At 37.1% G+C, this 13,948-nt stretch overlaps 1 protein-coding gene across 8 annotated transcripts in view; it reads right to left on the bottom strand.

The window, feature by feature from the left end:
* LOC105465799 (utrophin) overlaps window positions 1–13,948 on the bottom strand; it is a 579,736-nt gene that overhangs the window by 431,089 nt on the left and 134,699 nt on the right. For all 8 annotated transcript variants that reach the window (XM_071096556.1, XM_071096557.1, XM_071096560.1 and 5 more), the window contains 7 exons: window positions 12,876–12,953; window positions 12,414–12,506; window positions 10,029–10,201; window positions 7,544–7,659; window positions 6,689–6,849; window positions 1,802–2,005; window positions 361–542 (listed from right to left, as the gene is read on the bottom strand). In XM_071096556.1, coding sequence (XP_070952657.1) covers window positions 361–542; window positions 1,802–2,005; window positions 6,689–6,849; window positions 7,544–7,659; window positions 10,029–10,201; window positions 12,414–12,506; window positions 12,876–12,953 — 1,007 coding nt within the window. The remainder of the gene's footprint in view (window positions 1–360; window positions 543–1,801; window positions 2,006–6,688; window positions 6,850–7,543; window positions 7,660–10,028; window positions 10,202–12,413; window positions 12,507–12,875; window positions 12,954–13,948) is intronic.

Here is a 13,948-nt window from a genome sequence, read left to right as displayed (position 1 = left end):
TTTAATAGAGACAGAGTTTCACCATGTTGCCCAGGCTGGTATCGAACTCCTGGCCTCAAGTGATCCACCCGCGTCGGCCTCCCAAGTGCTGGGATTACAGGCATGAGCCATCAGGCCTGTTCTCTTTTCCCTTTTTGTTAAGTTCTGTATTCCAACTTTTACCTTCTGGTACGGCTAGCACACCAAAGGGGAAACAAAGATCATGCAAAATTCCAGCAATATTACCCATAGAAAAGAGTCTTACTTTTCCGAGGCAAGTTCTGTAATCATCTTGCTTTCACAGACATGCAGACATCTCCTAGAGCTCAACTGTGCAAAGCAGCCTGTGGAATTAAGTGCATTTCTTGGCTTTCCACTCACCGGGACTGTCTGTCCATACTCTCCACCCTAAGAGCCTCCCATCTAGCATTCAGCAGGGTCATCTGTTCCTGAATCTCAAATTCCTCTTCGTCTGATAGAGTTCCTTGTGTTATCAGTTGGTTGCCTGCCTGCAGGACGCTGCCCACACTGCTCTGGTGTGCAGTCAGTTCCATCATAAAAGCCTAGAAAGGGACATTTGGTATAATTTGTGAGTTACTCGGTGCAAAAAAAAAAAAAAAAAAAAAAAAACTGAACAAATTGCTAATGCCTAACCTAAATGTCAGTGATGCAAAAAAAGGTAGCCTAGTAGAGTGCAAACAGTGCAGACATTGACCCCATTTTTTAAGCTCTGAAAATAGGAATAATCACCTGCCATAAGTTAAAAGAGACATAGCTAAAAGTAAGCAATGTTGCACCTGATAATACCAGCTATTTTAAAGTAAATGCTGACTACGCTACTCATAGACCATGGACATGAAATTCTAAATAAATACAATAAATAAAAGGCCGGGCATAGTGGCTCACACCTGTAATCCCAGCACTTTGGAAGGCTGAGGTGGGTGGATCACTTAGGCCAGGAGTTCAAGACCAGCCTGGACAACATGGTGAAACCCCATCTCCACTAAAAATACAAAAAATTAGCTGGGTGTGGTGGCACATGTTTATGGTCCCAGCTACTTGGGAGGCTGAGGCAAGAGAATCGCTTGAAGCCAGGAGGTAGAAGTTGCAGTGAGCCGAGATCACGCCGCTGTACTCCAGCCTGGGCGACAGAGTAAGACTCTATTTAAAAAAAAAAAAAAATATATATATATATATATAAAATATAAAATAAAATACCATACTCACCCAAGAGGAATTATTTAAGAGATGTTACCACTTATATTATTTTCTATCCAAAACAACAAATAAGATCTGTCAATTAACATACTTATACAAAAGAAAAATTTAACCAAAAGAAATCTCCATATAGTGAAATTCACTATGCTGCAATATAGTATGTCCTCAAAGGAGCAGGAAACTTTTAAGATATAAAAAAATACAGGAACCCTGGGTATGACATTTGTCTAATCATGCAGTTAAAAAGAATAATCATTTCCTAGGGAACACTCAGATCTTAAAGATTTGGTGTACTGGTTCACTCCTTTGCTTTTCAAATATAACAATGCACTTCAGAACTGAGCAGTACTATGCAATGATTTTCATCAGTGGCTCTCCAAAACATACAAGGAGACTAAAATCTAAAATCTAATTCTGAGGCACAGTTTAATCACCCATACCAATTATGTAACAAAGCACTATTTAAATATCACAGTTCCTGAAATAAACCATTGACCTTTCCAAAGAACAGAATTCGGTAGATAACAAATAGGAGAGTAGAGTCCCTAATTAAGACTCAGGTACCATGGGGGACACACCCTGCTAAGAAACTACAGATATTTACTTCATGGGTTGCAAACTGGTCTTTGACTTCTTCAACATCATCAGAAATATCATCCTGCTCCTGGAAAGTGTCCTCGGCAGAAAGCAACCAGGTCAGCACTTCCTCCAATGCTATCTGATAGCTGTCCAGATCCGCGTCAACCTCAGTGACAGTGCTGGGGGTCTCAGCTCGGGGAATCTCATGCTTCTCCTCGGGCGCTGTACTCTGTAAAAACAAAGCCAAGAAAAACCCACACTTACAATGAAAGCAAGAGGTGTTTAGCGAACTCACACTGTATGGCAAACCCAAAGTAGACACCACTCTGTCTTAGGCACTAATCCAATTCTCAGGAGCCAGGTGGGCACAGCCGTGAATGAGTCTGAAGCATTGAGTAAGTGCACTAGGGTAGCAAAGAGTATAAAAGCAGCATGCACTCATGAATTCTGTACTCAAGGAGATTCTAATATAGTCAGGGACAGAGAACCTACATGAATCACTTCTGAACAGAAATTAAAAAACAGCTATTAGAAAAGTTGTAAATGCCATGGTCCCAACAAGGCATGATATTTGAGTTCAACAAAGGCTAAAACAGTCAGGAAAGTTTCATAGAGGAGTTACAGTATGTTGGGCCTTTTCTGTAATTTAAAGAAAAAGAAAAGTGAGACTTCTGCTTTGACCCTTAGGTAAATTGTTTTTGCTGAACTGCATTCTATCATTGCATTTTAGACACTAAAAGACAGCCACACAGGCTGTTGTACTGATTGTATTTTTCTTAGGCAATTGCCCTCTGGTTTATTTGATGGCCTTTTAGGGCTCATGGAATAAATTTCTTTCAACTTCTTTCTAAACAACTGAGTATTTCCTTATATACTTTAAGAGCTTATAACCAAATTGACTCTCCCTAGTTCTTTTATTCCCTTTCAGAGCAAGACTTCTTTAAGACTTGCCTACATTCCGTCTCTACTTTATCAACTCTCACGCATAATTTTTAAGTAGAATATTTCAAACGTACAGAAATGTATAGAGAACAACACAAAAAATGCTCAGGTATTTAACAGCTACGGTTTGTTAACATTCCTTCTAACTTCAACTTGCTATTTGCCCCATGACTCAACTGAAAACGCTTTTGCCAATGTCACCAATAACCTTCCCATTGCCAAACGGACCTTTCCAGCATCATCTTCACGGTGACCATATAATTAACCAACAAACTAATTTTTGATAATAACGATGCTCGAACAACAAATCTAAATCAGAACTGCCCAAGAAAGCCCAGAGAGCTGGCCACCCACGTTCCTTGCTTCAGCCCTCGGTAGCATTCCTCAAGGCTGAGCAACCTCAGCTTCCGGAAGCTTCTTTCCCTGCTTCTGCGACACTGCCCTGGTTTCTTGCTGGTTCAACAGCAGCTGCTGACTCATAAGTAATGAGTCTCCCCTAAATTAAGTCCTGGGCTCTTTTTTCTCCCCTCTCTATAGTCTGAGTAATCTCATCTACTCTTATTGGATTTAAAGAACCATCTAGAACCACCTAGGAGTCTGGATTCCAAACTCTCATATCCCACTAATCTTCATATCTCTACTTCAATGCCTCCTAGGAATATTAAACCATGTTCATATTCAAACCCTTCACTTTATTCCAATTGTTCCTCCTCAGGCTTCTCCATCTCAGTAGAAGCTCCTCCCTACAACTAGGTACTCCAGCTACAAACCTGGGAGCCAGTCCGGCTTCTCTCCTTCACCTTCCACATTTAATATGTAAGTAATTCTGACCTTCCTTCAAAACTTATCTCAAATCCATCCAGACCTTTCCCTTTCCACGACCACCTACATCCATCTTCTGAACCGGAATACCTGCTAACAACTGCCTTTACTTTACTGTTTTCCCCCACCCAACACTCTCACCTTCATAATCCACAGTCCTTTTCTCACACAGCAGCCAGAATGATCTTTCAAAAATGTAATCCCATCATAAGACGTACCTGCTGAAAACCTTTCGCTGGCTTTCCCAATGCTCTTAAGATATAATTTAAAATTCTTAGCACAGTTTACAAAAATACTGTGATAGCAAGAAACCAAGATAGAGAGACAGAGAGAGGCAGACAGAGAGTTGTATTTTGATAGATTAATCAGAAAAGACTTCTCTGAAAAGGCTCCATTTAAACTGAGGAAAAATGTGCAGCCTGCCATATAATGGTGGGTGGAGAAGCATTTAACAGATGGGAACCTGCACGAACAAGAATCTTGGGGAAAAAGTGGAAAAAGTCCACTCTAACTGCAGGGCAGAGTGGCAGAGGTAGGCCACATCTTGTAAACTATAGGAGAAAATGAAGTCTTTAATTAGTATGAAGGCTGGAATAGAATGAAAACACACACAAAAGACATTTTGGAGGAAGACTTGAAGAATCCAGCAAACTGAATATATGAGTTAAGAAATGAGCCAATCAGCACAGAGTTGAAACCATGGATAATTGAAAGACAGATGGTGCCAAAGACAGAGAAATAAAAATGAGTTAAGTTATGGACCAAAAATCCTAAAACTGCAGAATTAAAATAACCCCTGGAGATCATTTAGCTACAAACCTCTATACTAAAATGAGAATATCTAAGAACCAGGAAAGTTAGTGACCAGCCAAAAGTCACTGAGATAGGCACCAGTATCCATGAGGTCGAGAAGGAAGGCATTATCTAAACACAAATGTTCAGATGGTATTAATTCAAACACATGAGGAAACTTTCAACTGACAGATATTTAAAGAGTGAATATCTGAATGCAGGAATTATTCACTGACCACCAGCGTATGTTTGTAGAAAGAATAGGGCAGAAGAAGTCTGGCTATTAGGAGAGTAGTGGACGGCAAGCTATGTCAGAGAGATGATTAAAACTTGATCACGGCTGGGCGCGGTGGCTCAAGCCTGTAATCCCAGCACTTTGGGAGGCCGAGACGGGCGGATCACGAGGTCAGGAGATCGAGACCATCCTGGCTAACACGGTGAAACCCCGACTCCACTAAAAAAAATACATAAAACTAGCTGGGCGAGGTGGCGGACGCCTGTAGTCCCAGCTACTCGGGAGGCTGAGGTAGGAGAATGGTGTGAACCCGGGAGGCAGAGCTTGCAGTGAGCTGAGATCCGCCACTGCACTACAGCCTGGGCGACAGAGCGAGACTCCGTCTCAAAAAAAAAAATAAAAAAAAATTTAAAAAAATAAAAAAAAAAACTTGATCACATTTTAGTTTTCAATTAGTGTAATTCAGCCTCTAAGGCACTAATAAAAGCTTGCAAATGATGACGTTAGTGTTAACACACTTGCACCTAATCAGATAGCAAATGTTTTCTGAAGTTCTTATCATGCCACCCTGAGCCCTAAACATAAGTGATTATTTTATCTGCACATCACGAAAAGTAAATGAAGTCTCCCTCCTTTTTAAGAGAGAAGGTCCTTAACTATAAGAGCTAAATATCTCCACCTTCTAACAAAATGCAATAAGGAAATGAATCTAAAACCCCAAAACAAACCCAGAAGATCATCTGAGCCAACTAAAAACGTGCATCATTAATGTAGAATGATAACTACACTTGTAGAGGCAAATGCTTCCTAGCACTTTTTTCAATTACAGTAAGTTAGGAATTTTCGTCAGCATCATTTGATATTCACTTCAAAAGAGTGGGTTCACAATTAGGCCTCATTTCTCAATCCTTTCTTTTCAATAAATGTTTTTTTCTTTTTCTATAAATCACTCTATTTTTGAAATGGGGGAAATAAAAGGATTGGTACACACTACCCAAATAAAATTTAAAATAATAAGTAAATTCTCTGAATCTCAGAGGAAGGAAAAGGATGCTGTGTCAATTCAAGACTAGTATCATAATATGAGAATTAAATAATTTTTTAAAGAAATCTGTTAAATGAGAATGCCAAAACAAATCCAGAAGAAAAATGATAATAATGATAGCTGTTGCTTGTTGAGTGCTTATCAATGTCATTTTAGATACTTTGAATTCATTATCTTTATGAAGTAGGTGGTTTTAACCACATTTTGCAGACAAAATTGTGACTGAGAGTTTAAGTAACAACCCAAAACAAGTAGCAACAGGATTAATTTAAGGTCTGGAACCCAAGCTTGCTTTCTCTCTGAAGTGTATTTCTTATAATTTTGAAATCTACATGTATGTCTTGGTTGCTTGGTCACCAGAATATTGAACCAAGTGACTTCTAAGGTCCAACTCTTACGACTCTCTCATCTTATGAATTACAAGGACTGGTTGGACTAAAACAGAATGAGATTAAATATGGATTCATTCAAACAGTATAACTAAGTAAGAAAATAAATTATGATTTTATTTCTCTCTTTAAAAATTCATTTATATCCTGATGAATGAAATCATCATAATCCCTTCATGAAAAGCTCACCAGTAGTTTACCATACATTACTGGTCCTAAAGGAAAGGGAAAATAAGGCTTACATTTTGATAGCCCTTGTGAGACATATAACGGAAAAAAAAAATCTTTTTTTCAATGGCGAAAAAAGAAAGACAATTAGTACTTAGAACAAAAACTAGGCTGATATGAGAAAAACCATCCTTAGCACATGACAGAAATAAAAGCTGGCAACCAGATGATGTAAAAACATAGATTCTCAGCATGTCATGCAGCAGCATGATCAACAGCCCAGTTTTTCTGGGTGAAATAAGGTATTTTCCTTCTTAATAAAGTCCACTGAGCTATGGTTTTTCTATTACATGAATGTGACAGAATGCTAACTGCTAAACTGAACTTCTTATGCAAATGTAAGCTGAGAAACCAAGATGTTCTCAGTCAAGAAAAAAACCCTTTGAAGGTGTTTTTATCTACTGCCTAGGAGAAAACAAATAGGGCGAGCCAAACACTTTAATAAAATATTATCTGTACCTGTATATTAATTGCTTCTTCCTCACATTCTTTCTTATATTTCCTTGGGAGTGTCTCTACCTCACGGATGGCATCTATAGTGACTTGCTGAGGTAGCACCTCAAACAAAGATGTTAAATACATAATTATGGATTTCTTGTCAGGAAGCTGAACGGCAACATCTAAAAGTGGAAGAATATAAGAACCAGCTTAAATTAGGTGTCCAAAATACGTGAATTGCTCAATATTAGATATAAAATAACTCTCCTTAGTACCCATAAACAATACCTAATACATAATCTTTGCAATACCACAGCTCAGTAAATTGCCACTTCAAAATATATGAGACAAAGGCAAAAGGGATTACTTATTTTTGTTCAGTATATCATTTTTTAAAGTCTTCCCTAAAAGCTTCCCCAAAATGGTCAAAGATAAGCTACCATATGTTACCATTTAAGATAAAGATACAGACTTTATTCATACTATGAAAATAAGTCTAGAATTCAATCCTGCAACATTTATAACTAAAGTCTTTACATCACATGCAAGAAGCTCACATAAAAATGCTTTTTAATGGACTAACCAGATACTGAATTTATCTAATAATTACATTTTCTTAAAACTTTAATTCTTACTTAATTTAGATTAACTATTGTCCAGTGCTGTAGTTAAATTTCTACCTAAAGGATCCTACAAATTGCTAAGTACAAAAGTATTAAGAACTGTCAGTAATAAAATGACTTGCACCTATACTCCAAAAAGGAAAAGGTTCTTCAAGTCTCATAATTCATTTTTAAAAGGACAAAGAGACACTGCTTTTCAAGAATGCAAAACTATAAAGTAAAATCAAGGTTGAAATTAAACACTGAACAATACCTTCAGGATCTAACAGCTTTTCAATTCCCAAATAAGTTTGAGCCTTGCTGAAGGCATGTTCAAGTCTCTCAATTGGTGACATTTTGACAACTTTATCCCAGCTGAAGAGATCAGGTCTGAAAACCATGCAAATAAAATGCAATGAAGATGAAATATGTGGAAACAAAGTAGGCATTGTTATACTATAATACATTTTAGTTTTAGATTATTTTTATTTGTGAGGATTTTTTGTGTTTATTTTTATATTCCAAAGACTTGTCAAATACATACTTGAAATTAATTCACAAATATGAAAATAACAGATAATACTTTCCAAGGATCTTGTATTAGCTAAATAGGACTGCTATTTTCTGTGGTAACCATTAAGACTAGAAGTAGTATGTAATATTTCCCAAAGAGCAGAAGAAAAGGGGGTAAGGGGGAACCTACCAATACAAAAAGAGATAGAAAGTAAAAATAAAAAATAAAAAAAACACAGAAAAGATAAGACAAATGAGCAGCTCACACTATGTTGTAAAAATGAACTTAAATATATAAATTATCACAATCAATGTTAATGGACTAAATTCTTCAATTAAAAGATCAAGATTAGCAGAACACAAAATCCAGCTCTAATCTGTTCTCAGGATATTCCTAAAACAAAAGCCTTGGAAAAGTTTCCCTCCAATGCCCCGCTTCCATGCTACTATATTGTCTAGTACTGTATTTCATTTCTATCTTGGTTTTCTTTTAATACCACAAATTGGACATTATTGTTGCTTTGACTTACCCAAAAGTTCATCATTTTCCTTATTCTGTATCTGTTCTTGCATGTTAGATCCACCCACCTTCTGAGATGTACTTCCCCCACTTCCCTCCCTGAATTCATCTCCCATTATTCCCCCAACTCAGGTCACTGCAGCCACTGGCCTCTCTTATCCCAGGTGCCTCCTCTGCTCTTGTCTGATGTATTTTTCTTCAGTGTGTGTACTATTTCTATATACTACACAACTTTATTATTGTCTATCTCCCTCTGTTGGAACATAAGCTCAAGGAGAACTAAGACTTTTGCCCGTTTTGTTCTCTGCCGTATACCCTGTGTCTAGCACGTAAAAGGCACTCCACGCATATTTGTTGAATCAATTAATTAATAAATTGAAAGGCATATTGGCTAAAACTCTACACTTTCTTGATAAAATCCCTTAACCAAGTAGAAACCTAGGGCAACCTTCTTAAACTGACAAAGGAGGAGTGGATGAATACTGGCAGAGAGGGATTCTTTAACCTCATAAAAAGTGTACCCAAAAAGCTACAAAAAAACATTGTTCTTATGGTAAAACACTAAAAACACTCTTTTTGTTATCAACAACAAAAATTCTACCCACTATCACCAATTCAAATCAACACTGCATTGAAGGACAAGGCACAATAGAGAACAAAAAAGAAAACAGAAGAAATAAAAGGATCATAATTCTAGGACATTCTAATCCCTCCTCTCCCAAAAAACCTACAATCTACAGAGACAAACTTACTAAAATGTGTAAGAACTGATTAAGTTTCCAGATATAAGATGTAGAAACATCTATTGCACTTTTATATACCAGCAAAAACAATAGAGGAAATGAAACTTGAGAAAAGTAATCATTTACAACAACAATAAAACATAACAAATTTTGCCTTTGGCATTTCAATCCCTGATTCATGTAGAAATTATTATTATTATTATTTTAGTGTGGTGAAGTAAAGATCCAATGCATTTATTTATATATGGGTAATCAATTGTCCAAACCATCTATTAATCTGCAATGTCAGCTCAAGCATATATCAGATTTTCCTGTGTAATGGAGCCATTTCTGAGTTCTTAATTTTATTAGGTTGAACCATATGAAAACACCACTCTTATACAGCAAACCAGTCACGTAGGCAATTTCATATGGTTCAGCTTACATTGGTGTGTATATTGATAGTACTGCATAGTCTTAATTAATATAGCTTCATACTTTCTTTTTGGAAACTATTTTAGCCTGGTTCTTCTTCAGAAGTCTACTGGCTATTCTTGGGCCTCGTCTTTTATATAACTAGAATCTGTTCACAAGTTTCATTAAAGACAATTTGGCTACTTTTAATTTTAATTGGGAATGCATTGAATTTACAGAGTTTTACTTTCGGTATGAGAAGAAAAGCTAACACAATTTTTTGTATATATTATCAGTTAGTGCTGAATGACTGGGGTTGAACTATGTGAGTTATTTCATATTTTTTAAATTCATAAATATGCAGGAGAAACTATGGACCTTGTATTGTGGCATTTAATTCCTAAGGAAATAAAGACTTGATGGGTAGTTTTCTTCCATGATATTTCTTTTCTTAAGGTTTTGGTAGAACATGTGCAGAAAGGAGAGCAGTGGGACTGGAGAAGGGGCTTCAGGGAGTAGTGGTGGCAGCAAAGGGGCAGAGAAGAAACATGAATTTGTAAAGCCCACTTCTAGATAGAGTAATGTCTCACTTATGTCGGTGGAGGACAGCATTAAAGGCGAGTCCATCTGTCCAGCTGGTGGTGAAGTTGAGGACGTTGACTTGGCTGTAGGGCCTGGTGGTCTGACGCACCCAGCTGAGCAGGATCTTTTCACTGTTGGTCTGCTGCAGGTCCGACATGACATCCTTCATGACATCTTTCACCTATGTAAGAGAAACCAGGCCTGTCTATAACTAATACTTCAATCGTTTACTTCTATTTAATTCAATGAAGTCTTTGAAAAAGCAATATTGCACTAATTAACCATTATGGATCAGGTATCTGGCATTCATTTTACTTCAGATTTTTCTGTAGACACTGGAGCAATAAATTTTAACAGTGATTATTTTGGGGGACAAAATTTGAGGTGATTTTTACCTCACTGTTATACATTACTGTGTTTTCTATATCTTAAGCAACACTTATACTATGTTTGGTTACAATGAACACTACTTTCATAGTCATAGAAAATCATAGTTTATGTGTTTACAAAGACCTTTTCAATTTAAAAAAGTTTATTTTCTACAAAAATTAGAAAGGAAAAACTTTTGAGTATGTAAAAATAAAGTATCTTTCCTGATTGCAATCACAATTATACTCTAGAACTAACATTTTAAATTATTATTCTAAATTAGTAAACATGTTTCAAGAAAGTGCTCAAAGAATGACACAGATCTATCTAAGGGACACAGGAGCCAATTTAAGAGGCTCACACTGGCCAAATCTAGGATGACTTGAACACTCAAATGAATACTAGTAAAAGATTATAAACCTATGCAAATGTCCATGAATCTATACTGATACGTAAATGACTAAATGAATGGAGAGAGAGAGAAGATAGACAGAGAAACAAGAAATAAGGGGAAGCTCTTCCTTACAAGTAGAAAGCCAACTAATGTAGAAGGAATCATGAAATTAGAAAATCATGATCTATCAAGCATCATAATAATAGCTGGTCCAGGCAAAAAGTATGAATGGGTGCTAAAACTAACGAATAAAACTTCGATAAAAACTAAATATTTATACAGTCTCAAAGTATATCCCCACCCGATACTTATAATAACAAAGGGTAGTCAAATTACAGGAAGAAACTTGGTAAATACCACCTTAGTCAAACAATCAAAGTTAACACTGCCAGAAAAAGAACTGACGGACATCCCTATCCCCGATATGATGCACTAAGAAGAACTCACGTCACTTTTGCGACGTCCCTGCCAAAAGTGAACAACCTGAACTTAATCATAAGGAAACCTCAGCCAAGCCCAAGCCCACCTAGAGAGATATTCTACAAAATAACTGGCCAGCACTCTTCAAAAATATCAATATCATGAAATACAAAGACTCAAAAACTTCCAGATTAAGGAGGACTAAAGAGACATGAAAAATAAATGTAATGCATGATCTCAGATTTTCTTTCACTACTAAGGATATTACTGGGACAACTGACAAAAATCTAAGATCTGTAGATTACATAATTGTATTATTTCAATGTTATTTTCTTGATTTTAATAATTGTATATTAAGTTTTCATATTTAATAATCAATGATTGGCATTTTAAATATCAGTATTTCACATTTCATATTATTATACCAGTATGCTATTGTGTTTACATATGAGAGTTCTTGTTTTTAGGAGAATGCCATGGTTTTAGAAAATACACAGTAAATATTTTAGGCAGATAGGGAGAGAGTACAAATGCAATATTGACAACTGGTAACATTTAGGAAATGTGAGTGAAAGGTACTTGGGAATTCTTTGAACTATTCCTGCAACTTTTCTGGACATGAAATTATGTCAATTTTTAAAATTTAACATAAGAAAGGTACGTACATTTTTTCCTAGACCACAAAAATAGGGCATTTTGTCAGCCTCTTCCATTGAAAATTGTTATGAGTTGAATTATGTTCTCTAAAATTAATATGTTGAGTACTTCAGAGAGGGGCTCTATTTGGAAATAAGGTAATTGCAGATGTCACTAGTTAGAATGAGGTCACACAGGAGTAAGGTGGGCCCTAAATCCAGTATGACTGATGTCTTTACAAAAAGAGGAAATTTGACACAGATATACACACAGGGAGAACACCACGGCAACACTGGAGCTATCTTATCACAGGTCAAGGAACCGCAAAGATTGCAGACAAACCACCAGAATTTGGGGGCAAGGCATGGATCAGAGTCTCCCTCAGAGACTGCAGGAAAAACCAACCCTGCTGATGCCTTGATTTTGGACTTCCAGCCTCCAGAACTGGGAGACAACAAATTTCTGTTGTTCAAACCAAGCAGCTTGTGGTACTTGGTTATGGCAGCCCTAAGAAACCAAAAGACAAACAATACATTTTCCATCTCTATTAAAAAGTGATTGGAAATTTCCCCACCTGCCAGTGCAAAATGATGCTCCAAAGTAAACCCAAAGTCAGTTTGTGATTTCCATCCACAATGTCAGTTCCCCCTATATTCACTAATTCCACCTATTAAGAAAAAAGAACAAAAAAACAAAACAAAACAAAAAAACACTTTTAAGACAATTTATTCACAGAACTCCAGGTTTTCATTTTAGCACATTTGGACAGCAGTATAAGTGAGAGATAAGAGAAATTTCATTTTAGAGAATCAGGTGAACCTAAATCTCAAAAATGTATTATTTATACCACAGATCAACATAGCCATCAGAAAAAGCACATGACTGTTTCTTCACTCACAGAAAAAGTTCAATATTTCTCATAATAAAAAATGTTTGCAAGAATCAGTGGATGCCAATGCATCAAGCAGTTGGCGAGTTTCACAATAAATAATGCTGATGGCAGCACAGACCCCCAAAACTCACATTACAAGCTTACATTGTTCTGATGTAAAACCTGCAGCACTCTGTTGACGTTATTTAAGGCATGTACCCTTGTGGAACCACGTTCCTTTGGCTGGAAAATAAAACACAAAAGCAAGTAAAACTGATTGTCCCTCCATATGTCTGACAAACACTAACATTGAGATATACACAGAAGAGCAGCTCAGCGTGCAGGGCCCCTCAGAGGCAGGAGCTCTGGCTGAAGTCTCAGGTTACCACCCTGGAAGCTGGTGTTCACAGTATGTAAATCCCTCAACTAACAACATCTTAAGATACCAGTTCCCTAACTTGCAAGCACATTGAAATGTCCTAGGCAGCTTCATAAAAACACCAATCCCTCAGTCCAACCCCACCCCCAAAGACTGTGGCTTAATGGGTCTAGGGTGTTGTCTGGACTTGGGATTTTTAAAAGATTGCCTATAGTTCTAATGTGCAGACAAGTTTGGAAAACAGTGCTCTATGAACAAAGCTTCCTGTCTCTCAATTGGTATGGCTGCAGAAGGATTTTAGAGAAGCTGTGGCCTCTTTATTCTGCACAGATGTGAACAGAGCAAGGAGGATTCAGAGGCACCATCCCCAGGCTCCAGGTAGCATTACAAGAGCCCTCGGAAGGCAGGGAATCCCCACCTGGGGAAAGATAACCTATGCAGCTTCTTTCTACTTCACTGGCCAGGGAACCTTATCTGAGAGAGGGATCAGCCTGTCTAACAGTTATCTACCCACCACCTGGAGGGCAAAGGGAGAGAATGACACCCCACACTTCTGCAAGAAAGAAATTCATCTTCAGTAGTGCATCTGTCTGTCCTGTGATAGTACTTCTACCTCTAGAGTTAACATTTGTACCCATAAATGCATCCTCTTCATTGGCAGTTTTTTCTGCATGACTATGGAGTATCCTACACATAAAATAATAGAGGTGTATTTAAAAAATAAATAAACAAAATACAATCCTGAAAATCTGAATAAAAAAATGGATGTCATTGTTTTTGACAACTTTTTGTGTTTTTTTAGAGACGGAGCCTCGCTCTGTTGCCCAGGCTGGAATGCAGTGACGCAATCTCGGCTCAC

The sequence above is a fragment of the Macaca nemestrina genome, chromosome 5, assembly GCF_043159975.1.
Source record: "Macaca nemestrina isolate mMacNem1 chromosome 5, mMacNem.hap1, whole genome shotgun sequence".
NCBI classification, from domain to species: Eukaryota; Metazoa; Chordata; class Mammalia; order Primates; family Cercopithecidae; genus Macaca; species Macaca nemestrina.
This window is presented reverse-complemented; position numbering and strand designations above follow the sequence as displayed.